Here is a 15631-nt window from a genome sequence, read left to right as displayed (position 1 = left end):
AATACACCTGTACAGAATCTGAGATTATTCCAAAGACAATAATGAGTAAGCTTACAGCTGTATGTGTCTTCTACATTATAAACACTCAATGAAAAAACCTTAAAGAAATTTGGTTAGAATCCTTGTTTGGGTTGATCAACATTATGATAGTGTGAGACCTTGGTTTATTTCTATCTTGCTGATGCTTTCACATTCAACTTGCTTTTCAGGAATAAATGTCTGTGATTTTAACTGTCTGATGCACACAGTTGTGCAAGGTCTGGTCAGATTTTGTCCTTAAACTACAATGTACTTCTCACCTCACAATGTTTTAAGTCTTTTAAAGGAAGAAGAATCTAAATCTAGATCATTACATTATTTCTGAGTCACAATCAAAGTGCAGAACTTGTGCATATGCAGATAGACCCAGGATGTATCTGCTATATCTCGCAATTTTATCGTTTTGTAGGCGAGAAGAGTCTGAAAGCCCTTTTATCTGAAAAAGCAATCCTGTTGCCATTTCTGCAATAGTAATGTTACACAGTGAAAAATTCAACTGACAATGATAAAGGCATTGTATACCAAATTCTGAAGGAATTGACCCATTCCAATAAATTAATCAGCCCTATTTCAAGCAAAAGGCAACACCTTATGTTGTAGTTGGTGTGCAAAATAAAGCCCTGGCTGTATATGTAGTGTGCAAAAGACTTGGCTATCACACCATGGCACAAGTTAGTCTGTATAATTCCACAACGAAGTCTGTCTGGTGTTTCCTGAAGATTCAGTTGTTATGTAATGGTTAGATCATCTTTATCTGACAAAGGTCAGGATCATTAAAGCTTTTTTTTTTCCTCTGGTAGACAATCTGTTCTTCACCTAAATCTCTTGAGGTCATAATTTGATTCTCCATTTTAGCCTTCAAAATGGTATAATATGCAACACATGATACTCTGTTCGTACACGCAAATGCCATTCACTGCTCCATGCAGTAAAGATATGACTACAGACTTTCATGATGGACTTCAAGAATCTATCCAAGCAATTTAATATTGTAGGGGACCTACACTTTGTACATGTCAAACTTGAAAATACATACCCCGGTATTCAAATCAAATCTCGGACAGTTTCAGTTCTCATTGTCACACTGTCACAAGTGTTTCTTATATTAACCCAATGACTCGAGGGGGGGGGGCAATAAATTTGGTGTCAATTTCTTTGGTCTCTGGGGTGTGGTTGCTGTGCTTCTTGAGGGATTCCACTAGAATTATTCTATGGCTTTAATATGTTCGTATATAGTAGTGAGTTGTTATATTACATGTCTTAACTTGCCTTTTCAGGGGTCTTATTATACAAGTTTGCTTTTCTAAGACCCCTCCACTTTACAGCTGTACATCTATATGCATCTACATGCATTGTCAATTTATATTCAAATATTCTGCAAAAATTGTTTTAATCGCATATATTCAACAATGTATTCCTTGTTACATATTATTGTTCTTATGTAGTTTTTGTATTGTGGAAACTTTGAATAAACTTGAAACCTGAACTTCAAACTTGAAGTCCTGAGCCTACTCGCGCAAGCATCTTTGGGAAATGCGTGTTGTAGCAGATTCAAACTGTTCTCAATGGGTGAAAGGCAGACTGTTAGACACAGCTGTTGGCTTTCTGATTTATTGTGATACAAGTTACAAGTCCAAGAAAAGGTTGATTACAAAAATCCATTACTAGCATTCTGATAAGCTCACTATGTCAACCATATCGTCAACTAAATAGGGAAAATAGACGTAATAAACAATTTTAGTGATTTTTTTTAATGGGGATTGGCAAGAGTCTTTTCATTTATGTTCCAGTTGTTAAAAGTTTGAGAATTACTCTTCAGCAGGGATAAGTGGAACTAAATGATACACAAAGGTAGCCACTTCCAAGAGTGCAACAGGTGTACACGCTCCCTATAAGAGAACACTTGACTCATACAGCACTTTGGCAAAGGCGAAAAACTTACACACAAACACACACCCCTAATGTAGGGAAATGTTGCAGCATTTTCAAAATACGAGAAAAGATGAAAAAAAGGAATCATTTGCCACATAGCCAATGAAGATGCAACAAAAATATAGACAAACATCAAATGGTTTCAGGTGTTTCCAACAATAACACCATACTGTATAAAACCAGAAACATGTGCATGATGCAGCATGAAACTTTCGCCAATTGTAGCTGATGACCTTTTTAGCATCAGAAACTTTTGCAAACTGCCAACCACAAAAGAATTAAAAGTAGGCCTACACAACATGTATAGTATACGTGTAATGCATTGTGTAGCCAAAACTGTTTGTGTGCGTTTCACTTCTGTGAATCGTGGCCCCTCACAAAATTTTCATGCACAGAAAAATTTCGGGTTTTACAGTATTTGCTGGTGCAATGCCTGCAAATGATTCAGTAGCTAGCTACAATATGTGGATGTCTCCAATAATGTGGTAAGGCAACAGCTAACCTCAAACTATGTCACAGACTGAGGCCGACTTTTCCCTCGTTAGGTCCTTACACAAATACAAAATCAGCCTTTCGGGATCCGCTTGTAATTTCATCATCCCGCAGGTGTGAAATTTAATATAAAATGAAGGAAATGACAAATCATTAGATGAAAAATGGAGGTGCATATACATGGTAGACATTTATAATCTAGTTAGCAAGAGTGAATTAGGGCGAATAGGCCGATTAGGGCGAATTAGGCTGAATTAACTGTCAAGATATTTTACTATACAAGAAGTGGTTGATTTTACCACAAAGCTATGATCTGGTGTCACCAAAAAAAAAAAAAATAGCACAATATGACTGCTGCTTAGAATTGACTCTGATTGGAAGCCTACACGTTTTCAAGCATTCATTCTATCTGCAATTATGACGATGGCCAACCATTTCCATTTTTTAAGCATGCAGTGATCTGGAATGAATACTGACCTTGAGAATTGACCTTTGCAATCTTGTAAGTCAGATACAAAAGAAAATTTACTGGGTTACAATTTTTCTCAAAAACATGGTAACAAGACCAGGAACAGATGTAAAACCCCAAAGCATAATGCCTCTGGCAACCTTTGATGCAGAGAGGCACAAAAAACAGCAAAAGGGTCTGAAAGCAGAGCCTAGAGAGCACTCAGGCATGATGAGTTGACACAAGAAGCCCCCACAAATTCCTGTCCGCGACCATGTCCTCAGTGGCCATGATTAGGGCACTGGTCAAGCCGCCAGCTTCCAGCTAAAGTAGACGGACACCCACAGACATCATATCATCACTGGGGGCGAATGTCCTGGCTTGCTGTATAGAAGGCCTGTACAGGTCAGGGGAGATGACATTTAAACAAAAGCCCTGCCTGGGGGACTTCTGCATCTGCTGTTTGCCCAAGTGATGTAATATTACATAATAAACTCCATTACTGGACAGGGGCCTCCATCAAAATGAACTGAGCACCATTGGATATGGAATGGTGCATGTTGAAAAGGGTACAGATGCCAGTAGATTTCCTGTCTCTACTAGGACTATATATCAGGTGAGAAAATTGTTAGATGGTAAACCTCTTGAGAGGTAGATGACAACTATTAAAATGAATAACTTAAATGTGAATACTCTCACAACTACACTGAATACATCATTTCATTGATACAGAATTGTCACTTTGTTTTGCAATATCTAAATTCTGATAATTATTCAGAAACAAAAGGTATCACATGCACAACTTTCTCCATGTTAATACTCATTTAACTTCAATCAAAGGTCAAATAAGTGGTCGTCATCCTTGTTAATCTCTTCCCATACCAACAAGATGCTGCAGCATCTGGTGTTGAGCATCCAGAAAGTGAGGTTACCAACCAACAGATTTGCCAGAAATAATTGAAAATATAGAATGATTCCTTCTAGTTCTATCTTCAAAGTTACAAATGGTCTCTTGTCACATCATCATTATTCATGAGAAAAGACATTTCATCTTAAACTGCTAGAATCACGATAGCTACTACACATTTTGCAAAAAGAGCAGTACTGCTCCATTCTATCTCGGAGACATTCACTTTAATATGGTAAATGGAAATGGAGACGAAGTAATTCAAGCTATCAGTAGATGTTTGACTATGACTATAGGCTACTAGTAGACTAATACTACCGGTACACATGTCAGTTTAAAGAATATTAAAACAGTGAGTTTGATGTGTGATACAAAGGAGAAATCACCCATAATGAAACCACTCAATGGCATCCATTATAGTAGACAATTCACAAACACTCAGGAGTGGTATGTGCATGTGGTTACAGCTCGTTATTCCAAAGGTTCGTTATTCCGAAGGTTCATTATTCCAAAGGTTCGTTATTCCGAAGGTTCGTTAATCCGAAAATGTGATGAGGTTTGTGATTCAGAAGGTTCATTCATCCGAAAATGAAATAAGGTTTGTTATTCCGAAGGTTTGTTCATCCCAAAATGAAACAAAGCTCTTTATTCCGTAGGTTTGTTACGGACCCTAGGGCCTATATCATTTCGGATCGACGAACCTTCGGAATAATGAATCCTATTTCATTTTCAGATTAACGAACCTTCGGAATAATGAACCCTATTTCATTTTCGGATAAACGAGCCTTCGGAATAGCGAACCCTATTTCATTTTCGAATTTACGAACCTTCAGAATAACGTCACAAATGTTCGGATTAACAAACCCTTTTTCATTTTCGCATTAACGGAATAACGAATCTTCGGAATTACGAGCCTTCGGAATAACGAACGGCACCCTGTGCATGTAGGCCTACATCTGCATGTAGGCCTACATCCTTCAATATCTGTAGACCAGATATTGCTGAAAATCTAGAAAAAAAAATACTGTTTCTGTCATCATTCAAGGAAAATTAGTCTCTCCCCATGGTATTTTCTCTTTTTATAAAAATTTCTTTTCAATCTGATCCACAATCTTAGATAACTTTCTTTGATGCACCAAGTAAGTAACTTGAGGACTAGGCCAAGTAAAAAAACAAACCAGTTTCTCGTCCTCGCGTGCATTGATTTTGGCTACCGCATCGATTTTTTTACTATTTACTATTTTCAAAATGGCGCTGAAAATACCAAGAAATTCAAAATTCTCGTCCCAGCCCGCTCCCCGCCCGCATCGATTTTCAGTTGCCGCATCGACTTTTTTGATATTTACTATTTTTTCGGCCGCCTATTGCACTCCTCACAATTTTGCTGAAGTGTGTGACCAAACTTTTGATTCTCCACATACAGATTTCTGCAATAAGTACCAAAAGTAATGACTGTATATGAAAGTTCTCATTAGGATCAATAATAAGAACAAAATGGATATTACAATCCATGTCTTGATCAATTCCACGCCACCTCACTTTCCTGCACAACTCCTCTTCTTTATTTTCATAACTTGATTCTCATTTTCTGTTGTGAGACAGGTATTATTTCTAAAGTGACTCATATGCCAAAGAAATCAAACATGCAAGCTACTGTACTTCAAAGAGAAACACACATTTGGATTCACACCCACACTTCTAACACTTGTGTAAACAAAGGAACTTTATATCTTTTTATGTGTATTTATCAAAAGGCCTCACACAATATACAATGTCCTAACCATGCACAACTTTGTATAGTCATAGTGGTACACACACAAACACACACACACACACACACACACACACACACACACACACTGGCATTTCTCAGAAATACATGCACCAGACAATGTTCTTGGAAAGTCAATGACCTCATTATGTGGAAATGACGAGCTTGACTTAAAAATTTATCACAATTGTGGATGTGGTGGAGCTAGGGGACACATCTGCAAGACAGAGATACATTTGTGTATGGTTGCACACAGTTGCACTGTTCTGTGTCATATCTTTGTATCCTACATTGTACCTTTTTTTTTTCTCTCTTTCTTGTATTTGTTTTTTTTTTTTAGTTCTTTTTATTGTGAGGGGAATGACCACCATGGCATTCAACCACATTAAAGGGGGGGCAAGTGGGCTTGTAGAACCATGCATTAGGGCCTATAGTGTTGGTGGAGGTGAGGATTAGGCCTTTAACTTTTTGTGAGATACCAAGATACCACTTATGAAATAATACAGAGCATGTCATTCTAAGAGCTATTCTAAGCTTATTAGATAAAAAGCAATTTTACGATGGCTGAAACACCCAAAAATGAAGTTTTATGGTTTTGGGTTTTATTTTGCTATTTCAGCCACTTCAAAACAAATTTTCATCAAATAAACCTTGAATTCCTCTTGGAATTACATACTCTTTCATATTTTATGTGAGGTTTCTCATTAATATCTCACCAGAAAATGTTAGAAACCTGATGTTAGGTCTGAACCAAAACTATACAATCAATTTAAGCTAATGCCCTGTAACAAGGTACAAATTTGTATATTCACTATCATGTCAGGTATGCATGACCTTTCATTTTGTTCTTAAACTGGTATACATAACAAGAGGAAAGTCGAAGTAGAAAGGATGAAAGAAAAGTAAAGGAAAGCTGACTGTTATTACAAAACTGGCAGAGAAAGAGACAATGGAAATGAAACTTACACTGGCCTACAATACAACAGGCATGGTAACGGAGAGAAACATGCATTTCAATATTATATTTCACTCTGTGCATGAGGACTTAATAGGCCGATTGGCTACTCTTCCTAACTGACAGATTTGCAGTATTTGTATGTATAAAGCCCTACACAATTACATTATAATGTCAGACATTCAATTTTACTTTACTAGGACAGATCATTCGGTATAGATCCTTTCTGAAATTGAATTACCAAAGTTAACCCACCTTGAAGATAATAGCAATCAATATTAAAAATGAACTTGTTAAACAATCAATACTCTGCTTCTCGTTTTTGTTTTACTTTTAAAACCTTACAGATGTTGTTTGTATAAAAATATCTAACAAAATTACAAGATATCAAAGCATAATTTTTCACATTGACTGTCTTTTTAGTAACAGTTTAGGCATTAGGTTATCTGTTGTCAACATGAATTATTCATTTCTCATAACTATCCTAATTTATTCCAGTATCACCTGCCCCAAACTGTCCAAAAGTTGTATCCTTTTTTAAATATCTACAGTACAACCATTCACAAAGGTACAATATTGTAGACATTAATTAGGCCTACTCAGTGAGATGACATACAAACAAACAGTTTTACAGTTTCACAACAGATAGCCTGACAGAAAGACAAAGGAAAAATGTGTTATACAAGGCATGAACATAAAAGACAGGCAAGACAAACATACCAAACTTTTACTCACTTTTTTCATGGCTCTCTCCTGTACGAAAGATAAAGCAAATATGGGAAACAAAAGAAAGAAATCATTAGAATGACAAATTACATGACAGAGAGGAATACATCTACCATGTACATTGTAGGTACCTACATGCATTATCACTGAATATGAGGAAAAAATCTTTCTGAAACACCACACGTGGACAAATAACATTTGAACAAACTCCACCTGGGCCCTGTTTCATAAAGATGTTTGTAAAGTTACGAACATTTTACGAGCGACTGGTGATCAGTTCTTGTGCTGAATTATGGAAATTCTGATAAGTATAGCACATCAGAACTGATTACCAGTCGCTCGTAAGTTGTTCGTAACTTTATGAACAGCTTTATGAAACACCCCCCTGTCCTTTGAATGTCACTTAACTGCAACATATCATTTCAGTGTAGGTTCAGACAAAATTTCTTATCTTACAGTTTAATAACTCAAAGTTTTAAACTTCAATGATTCTAGTTTAGCACTGGAAGGTTAGCACTTTTAAAGATTTAAATCTTCCCCAGCAAACTAAGGTTTGAACTGTAAGAGACCCTCCAGGACCTCATTTCATAAAAGGTTGATACGATAACAACTCTTGCTGGAATAGCAATTGTCATGGTAATCAAGAATCCAGCTTCCTGATTGGCTGTTGCTATTGGAAGTTGCCATTCCAGCAAGAGTTGTCATCCTAACATCTTTTATGAACCAGGGCCCACGTGCTATTTGGGGTGCAAAATACCACCTCTCATGAAGGAAGTCAAAATTGCTATAGCAATCAAAACCAGGTTGCCAATCGCTGAACCTTTCATCTGCCCTATGAACACCCTTACAAGGCTTATACTATAATATCGACCTGATGTGCAGGTCAAACTTTCTTTTGGTTCGGTATTACAAGCCTGATAAGTGAATTGGGCGTAATGATGACAATAGCCTTCAGAATGAGGGTACCAAATGAAGCATTCTTCTTGTGCTCATCAGCATGCCAGGCTTACCAGCATCTTGGCATCCACTTTCCCCACCATTATCCAATGTTACATAACATTCAGGTCATTACAATAATGATGTCATAAAAGGTCCAGGGGAGTTTAACAGCAGGAGGACACGCATCTCAAGATATGCATAGCAAAACTGCACAGAATATTAACTTGGTAGTGTTCTGCCAATATGGGAACAATTATCAAAGAAAAAAAAAGCAAGGATGTCAACCTTGAAAACAGCATTTCACAACTCTGATGACTGAAAAAGCATATTTTCAGTGAAAAAAAAATCTAGTAGTTTCCACACAATGCAATAGAAATGTGTAAGGCATAGTAGGCCGTAATACAATTTGAAGAATAAGAACCTCCAGTATTTTCATGAAATCTGCAGTATATTTGGGCAAAACAGAGCCATGAAATATACTGAAGAAAAAAAATAACAGTTTACATATCTCTGATAAAGTCTCAAACTTAATTTTTGCCCTTTAAGTGACAATGACTGTCAGTATTATTTTTACCATTTATCTCTTCATACATTATAATGTTTTCAGAGGCTTCATTTCGGAAGGGAATCTACAATCAGATGTGCTGGGACAATGTTCACAATACTTCCAGAGAGAATCTTCTTGTCCTCAAGACTGAAGATACACGTGTATGTGGCATAGGGTCCTACAATATGTAGGCCTAATTTATGAAAGGATCCATTTCCTGTTGTTTACAGGTCAATACAGCAGCAATTCTAGCTGCTGGCTTGTTCTATGCAAATACATTATTTGTATATGATATTAATGGCACATTCACAATTAATGCAACTTTCCACTTTTTCTGGCCCAAATACCTATTCGTTCTCATCTACAGTTGTATGCTGTCTTTGATGTTCTAGTTTTTAGCAGCTTCTATTCATTATGAAATTTTGGATGCTGATGGACAAATTGACTTTGTTAGATATTAAAACCTGCTCTTTGATTATTCCATGCAGCTCTAGCAAGACGGACAAATTATTATTCTGTCAAACAAACAGATGGCAGTCTTACAATTGTACATGGTGTACAATTATTTTGGAGAAAATGTGTTTCTTCTATCTCTTTTTGTTTATTTCACACTTTTTTCTCTTCTGAAAATAAGAGTGCCAAATAAAGAGAGGGCACTTGGGTCTGCACACAAATTGTCAACAGATTGTAATACATGCTGAAATTCCAAAGCAGCGTGATTAAAGGGATGGTATAGTAGTGGTGATTTAGTTTTTAAGTTTTTGCGAGACACTTGGATACCACTTTATGAGGATAATGTTAAAGAGCAAACAATTTTAAGGGGAATTGAAAGTTTATTCAATGAAAATTGGGTCTTGAAACGGCTGAGACATATGAAAATAAAAGTAAAACAAAGAGATCCTAATAAAAGGTAGGTCCCACCTTTTATTGGAATCGCTTTGTTTTGAATATCTTTCATATTTCATGAGAAGTTTCTCGTTATTTCACAAAATAGTTGGAAAATGGAAGCCCCACCGCAACCAAGACTATACCACTGAGGACAAGTCCCGAGTGTACTCAGGCAGGTGTCTATGGAAAATGCATGTTGTAGCATAATCAGTCCGCGCGTCCTCAATGGGTTAATGTACTGTGATCAAAGAATGCAAGCCCTCACTCCACCGCCATTGGGTTATACCCATATCATAACACATGGATGGGTATAATATGAGCATTCAGTGAGTTCTGAGCCAAACAGAAGCTGGAAAATCCCCTCCCCAGTTACATCATGGAGGTGAGCACCTCCCAGGTTACATGGTATACATATAGGGCCTACATGTAAGCCTATTATTTGTATCTACACTAGCAGTGGTGGTGTTGGTAATGGTGATATTGGGAGGGGGGTATGGCATTTGTCACACTAGCAGTTTGTCCTGATGACAAGTCACACACATTATGTAACACAGGATGTTATCAATTCAGAGAAAACATAAGGTCATGACATACATGTAGGCCTACATGCAGGTGATATCATTGAGAACACTTGACATACATGTATCTATTGTAGGATCAAGCCATACACCATGTGTATTCACACTCGGGACTCGTCGGTTTTTAGATTATGCTGCAATTTTTTTATTTTACTTGATACTGTTCATACATCAGCAGACTATAAGATAAAACTCACTCAACTGCCAGAAAAGTACTTTAGGCCTATATCTCTAAACTGCAGATTACAAAACCATAAACATTGCAAACCCTGAACATGCTCATTTGGAATTAGTGCTATGAGAGGACGGCAACTGGACAATAATCTGTATTTCGTATTTCACTTAAAACCCTGGTGCAAGGCAAATAATTGCAAAAAAAAAACAAGGAGATTATCCAATATTAGCATCACCATGCATATCACAATTGCACAAGATTTTTTTTTCCACACACAAGAATTGTCATAATTCACATGACCTCTAAGAAACTGATTTCGAAGAAAGGAAAATAACAATAGTTTTTGTTCAAGTGTATAGATGTAAACAACAGGTCATAAGAGAGTACATCTGCCATAATTAACTTAACTTAATTTTTCAAGTCACAATTAATGACCTGTAATCACTACAGCACTCAGTCATTGATGCATGTCCCCACATTAACCAGTAGTAGGCCTACATGTATATTTTGATGGCCATGGACAAATTATTCAACTCAAGTACATGTAGGTTTGAGATGACCATCAAAATGATTATGAAATTCTTCTACTTGTAAATCATTTGGTGTGACATAAATGTGTGATGCTTTTTTCTTTATAAGTTCAAGGAAAAAGCTACTTTCTCATACCCACAAATTTGCAACACAATACTTTGAATGGTATGAAATACTCTACTGTCCAAGCAGCCACGAACAGGTGCTTAAAAAAGAAAACACTGTTTGGAAACGAGACTACTTTGCTCAGCGTCATCTTACTCATGCGAATGTTTTCTTTTTGTGCATTGGTGTGCTTAGTACCTAGCATTACTTGGCAAATGTTGCATGTATACATTCCGGTCAGCGAGGGAACTAGCTGGGAGTTGTGGCCTTGGTGAGCAAGGTTCACTCAGGTCAACCATGGCCCCACGGGGGTGATCATTTTCTATTACTATCTCTCTCTCTCCATCGCTCCTTTGTCCTCTAAATTCCATGTTACATAATGACTTCCATGAAAGCGTTTGTATGTGCATGTTCCTTTACTCTGCTGCCACAAGTCAGACCCTAATCAGCTCACACTATGACATAATTATCTCAACTTCAGCCAGTTGCGCAATATGTGCTGCAAAACAGCAGAGCAAATTGGGGCGCAGAAAAGAACAGATCCTGAAAAAATTCAGGAGCATCCCACAAAATAGAAGACTGTGACAGAGAACATGCCACAGCCGAATGGCAAAGAATGGAGCAACTTGCCTCAGCTTCAACTTCACACATAGGCCTGTACAACAGCAGGTATTGCAGATCTTTCCTGCAGAAAAAAAAAAAAATTGTGGGTCTGAAACTGGTGTCAAACTTTTGTCCAATGATTTGTGGGTCTGTTTGTTTGTTCCTTTTTTCAACTCTTTTTTAAAGAAAAAGAAGTATCTTCTTTACATTTCAAGAAAATTACTTTGTTTTGTGTTGTTTTGTTTTTTCTCAATATTGATATTGTTTTGTTTTTTCTCAATCTCAGAAGCAGACTTACAGCAGTAGTACTAACTACTATAGCAGTCAGTACAAACAGTAACATGGGCCTACCAGCCTGCCCAGCTATACAGCATGAGAAGCTGTGAGCTGTAGTTGTGACATGATAAGACCAACATGGATCTTGGTACTAAGTTTCAAGAGTCTGAGTGAATGCAATTCAGTGTTCAAATTCAACATGATATTTCCATATGAAACAGTCATCATGACAGCATACGGGTGTAAAGCACGACAGGAAGGAATTTGAAAGATATTACTGTAAAACATGATATTTTCGCAGCATGAAATTTTCGCGAATTGGAGCCAATAGCCTCTTTTGCGGCATGAAATTTTCGCGAGTTGCCTCTATTAAACATTCAATGCATGTGAGGACACGAACTTTCGCAGGCATCTTTATTTCACAAACCTTGGCTTTCACGAAATTTGCATTAAAATGCACACGAACATTCCACGTTTTACAGTATTTCAAAATCTGAAAAACGAAACACAGCCTCAGTTTGTTTAATGACAAGAATATTTGGTAGTAGTAATGAAACTACTGTCGACCATGGCCACTCACAATGAACACTCTGGATTCGCTTTGAACAAGTGTACTGTGGTCGCTATAATGGCAGCTTCATTAATTATGCATCGACAGCCAGCTCTAGAAACCATGCAGCCACAAAAGCCCAATGCGCCTGAACTTCTGCTTGGCTGGCCACAGCTTTTGAGGCTAAGCTAGGCTTGGGTGTAGGGGGAGGTTTCCTTCCTCTCCAGTCTAATATGCAAATTGATTACATAATCTGCAAGCTTCCTCCGACAGCCAACAGCCCTAAGACAAGGTGTTGGTGGTGAGTCAGGAAGAATTTCTCCTGGCCATAACAAAGAACTCCAGTTGTCTCCCCAAGTCCTCCCCTCTTTTGTGTTATCACCTCCCCCATAAGATTCAAGAGCATCTGATCTTATTATGCCAGGGGGGGTAAAGAGGATTGTGGAAAGGGTGTCCTCACACACCTCTGACACAAAAAAAGGAGGGGGTGTGGAGGGTGCTTCTACCAGCTTCTGCTAATCTTACTAATTAAATCCAGTCTGGGCCATTGTTGGTGTAACCTGGGCTTGGGGTCAAGGATCAAGTAGACAGGGAGTGAAAGAGAGTTGAATCTTCAGGTCACCAAGGTCATTGCAGAGTGTATTCGATGTGTGTTTAATGTGTATCATTTTAAAAATATATAGCCTATGCACTACAGGACCTACATCCATTGAACAGACTTACATACAACCACAAACATACAATTACAGACATACAATGTACTTGATGGGTAGACAGGCATACATACATCTGAAACTACAATATACAGGCAGTTTGTAAACTGTCATTTTGTGTGGAGTGCAGTAACTTACAAATGCATGAAGTACCAAAGAATGGTTCTACTTTACCATGATGTATGCCTTTATTGACTTCCAATACATTTCTATACTACTTAAAAGACTAGAGATGTCTGTTGGTATTTGCCAGTAAAAGTAATGATGATAAGGCCAGGAGAACATTCTTTGGTTTATTTCAGTAAATCGTTAGTCTGATCACATCTTTATGTGATCAGCTATGGCATCTTCATGCTCCCCTGGTATAATCACAGTGTCCTTCATGAACGTCTCTGTGTTATTCTGGCAAGAAAAAAAATAATAATAATCATGTGAATACTGGTACCCTAATTCCTGTGAGCAGAACTCTGAAGCTACGTTTGGCAATATGTACATTAAAAATCAAGAGGTCACAATATGTGCAGACATTTTCTTCTTCTTTCAACTTCAATGGAACTGGAAATGGTCTGTTTATGGAGAGAAATGGGTGGGGTATGCTTTACAAGAATGTGCACCATCTTCTGGCCAGAGCCATCCATACCATCCTCATTGGTGGTCTCACCCATAGGAGGGAGGTAGACCACCTCCCTACCCACATCCATCCAAGGCTAGCAGCTGCTGTATTCGAAGGCCATGATGGACCCATACCCTATTATTTGACCACTCAAAAGAGAATTTCCTTTTTTGTCTATTTTCATCCAGCCATTCCCTGGACTCTGGAGGTATGTGTGGAACAAACACAGCTATCCCCTCCCCCCCCCCCCTCTCCCCTCTCCCATCCTCTTACTTTATACATTCACTCATGCACACACCTTACACACAATAACACACAACCCACCCCCCCCCCCATGCACACACACACACACACACACACACACACACACACACACACACACACACTATATTCACAGAATAATGATATGCTTGCAGCCTTGCACCTGCCTCTACAGAGTTCACCACTTTTCTTATTACATAACATTACATAACTGGTGGTGGTGGGGGGGGGGGGGGGGGGGGAGGGGGGAGGAGGGATTAGTTGGCTGTTGAATGCACACACTTCATTTGACCTGGGCTTGTCCCTATGGCTAAGGTCTATTCTGGAGGACCGGACAGTCTTCCTTTATTGCTTGAAGGGGCCCCTCTGCATTGATGACCACGCAGGGAAATAAGCAAACATGCCTAGTCTTCAAATTCAGACCCAAATTGTCATGCTCGCCAAATCAACTCCTGCAACTCTCAATACATTGTATTTGGCAACTCTTCCCTACCTCTTTCATGGGATTTGATGCCTAGTTACAGCAGCATGAATTGCTGGTGAAAAGGATTTTTTTTTTTCTTTGGAGAAACAGTTATTGACAATCTGGTCTCATAATCATGAAAATTCATGCCATTTACCTAGAAACTTACCTAGTCCATTTACCTAGAAACTTACCTAGTCACAGAAATTGTTGTTTGCCTAATGTCATACTGTTATCATTACTTGTACCAAATATGCTCTAGTTGATTCAGAAAGAATGCAAATGAATGTGAATGGCAATCTCAGTCTCTATCACTGTAATTTGCACATGAAAAAAAAACTACCCAATGCTTTCAATAAGCTAAAAAATAACATTACATTGCTATGTATGCTGATCACCATTAGATGTATAGGCATTTGGCTTTTCATCACTTATGGCCTACCTGTACAATGATGTTTTCTCTTAATTTCTGTACCTTTACTATAGAAAATATTGCGTTCAATGTGGCACAGCATAAAAGGATATTAGATACCACCCATGTAAGTGATATCATGGTTGAATTCTTGAAAATAAACCAACAAACACAAAGGATAAAGGAAAAGGAAGAAGTCACAGCATGTATCCGTAATTTTAATATGTGTATAAAAATTTCGCTACAATTATTCTTGATGTTAAAGGGATCGTACAGTTTTGGTTGAGACCTAATTTCAGGTTTCTAACATTTTTTGGTGAGATAATGAGAAACCTCTGATAAAATATGAAAGAGCATGTAATTCTATGAGGAATTCAACATTTGATGAAAATTGGTTTTGAAATGGCTGAGATATCCAAAAAAAAAGTGATTCTAATAAGTGTGGGACCCACACTTTATTACGATCGCTTAGTTTTACTTTGTTTTTTGATGTTTCAGTCATTCCAAACCCAATTTCCATCAAAAAAACTTTGAATTCCTCTTAAAATGGAATGCTCTGTACTATATCATAAGTGTTTTCTTGGTATCTCGCAAAAAGTTAAAAGCCCAATTCTCATCTCCACCAATAATGTACCATCCCTTTAACAATCTTATTGCCAAAAGACTAATAACTAAACCAAGCACTGCAGGCAAAACCCGATTAAGAT

General features: G+C 37.8%; 1 protein-coding gene across 1 annotated transcript in view; it reads right to left on the bottom strand.

Moving 5' to 3' along the window:
- The window catches only part of LOC139727820 (thyroid hormone receptor beta-like), a 45798-nt gene extending 31922 nt beyond the window's left edge, over window positions 1-13876 (bottom strand). The window contains exon 1 of the mRNA XM_071638792.1: window positions 13816-13876. Coding sequence (XP_071494893.1) covers window positions 13816-13876 — 61 coding nt within the window. The remainder of the gene's footprint in view (window positions 1-13815) is intronic.
- Window positions 13877-15631: the final 1755 nt, after the last annotated feature.

Source organism: Diadema antillarum, unplaced genomic scaffold, assembly GCF_040938485.1.
Source record: "Diadema antillarum isolate AM-2024a unplaced genomic scaffold, OU_Dant_1.0 seq00000155_RagTag, whole genome shotgun sequence".
Classification (NCBI taxonomy): Eukaryota; Metazoa; Echinodermata; class Echinoidea; order Diadematoida; family Diadematidae; genus Diadema; species Diadema antillarum.
This window is presented reverse-complemented; position numbering and strand designations above follow the sequence as displayed.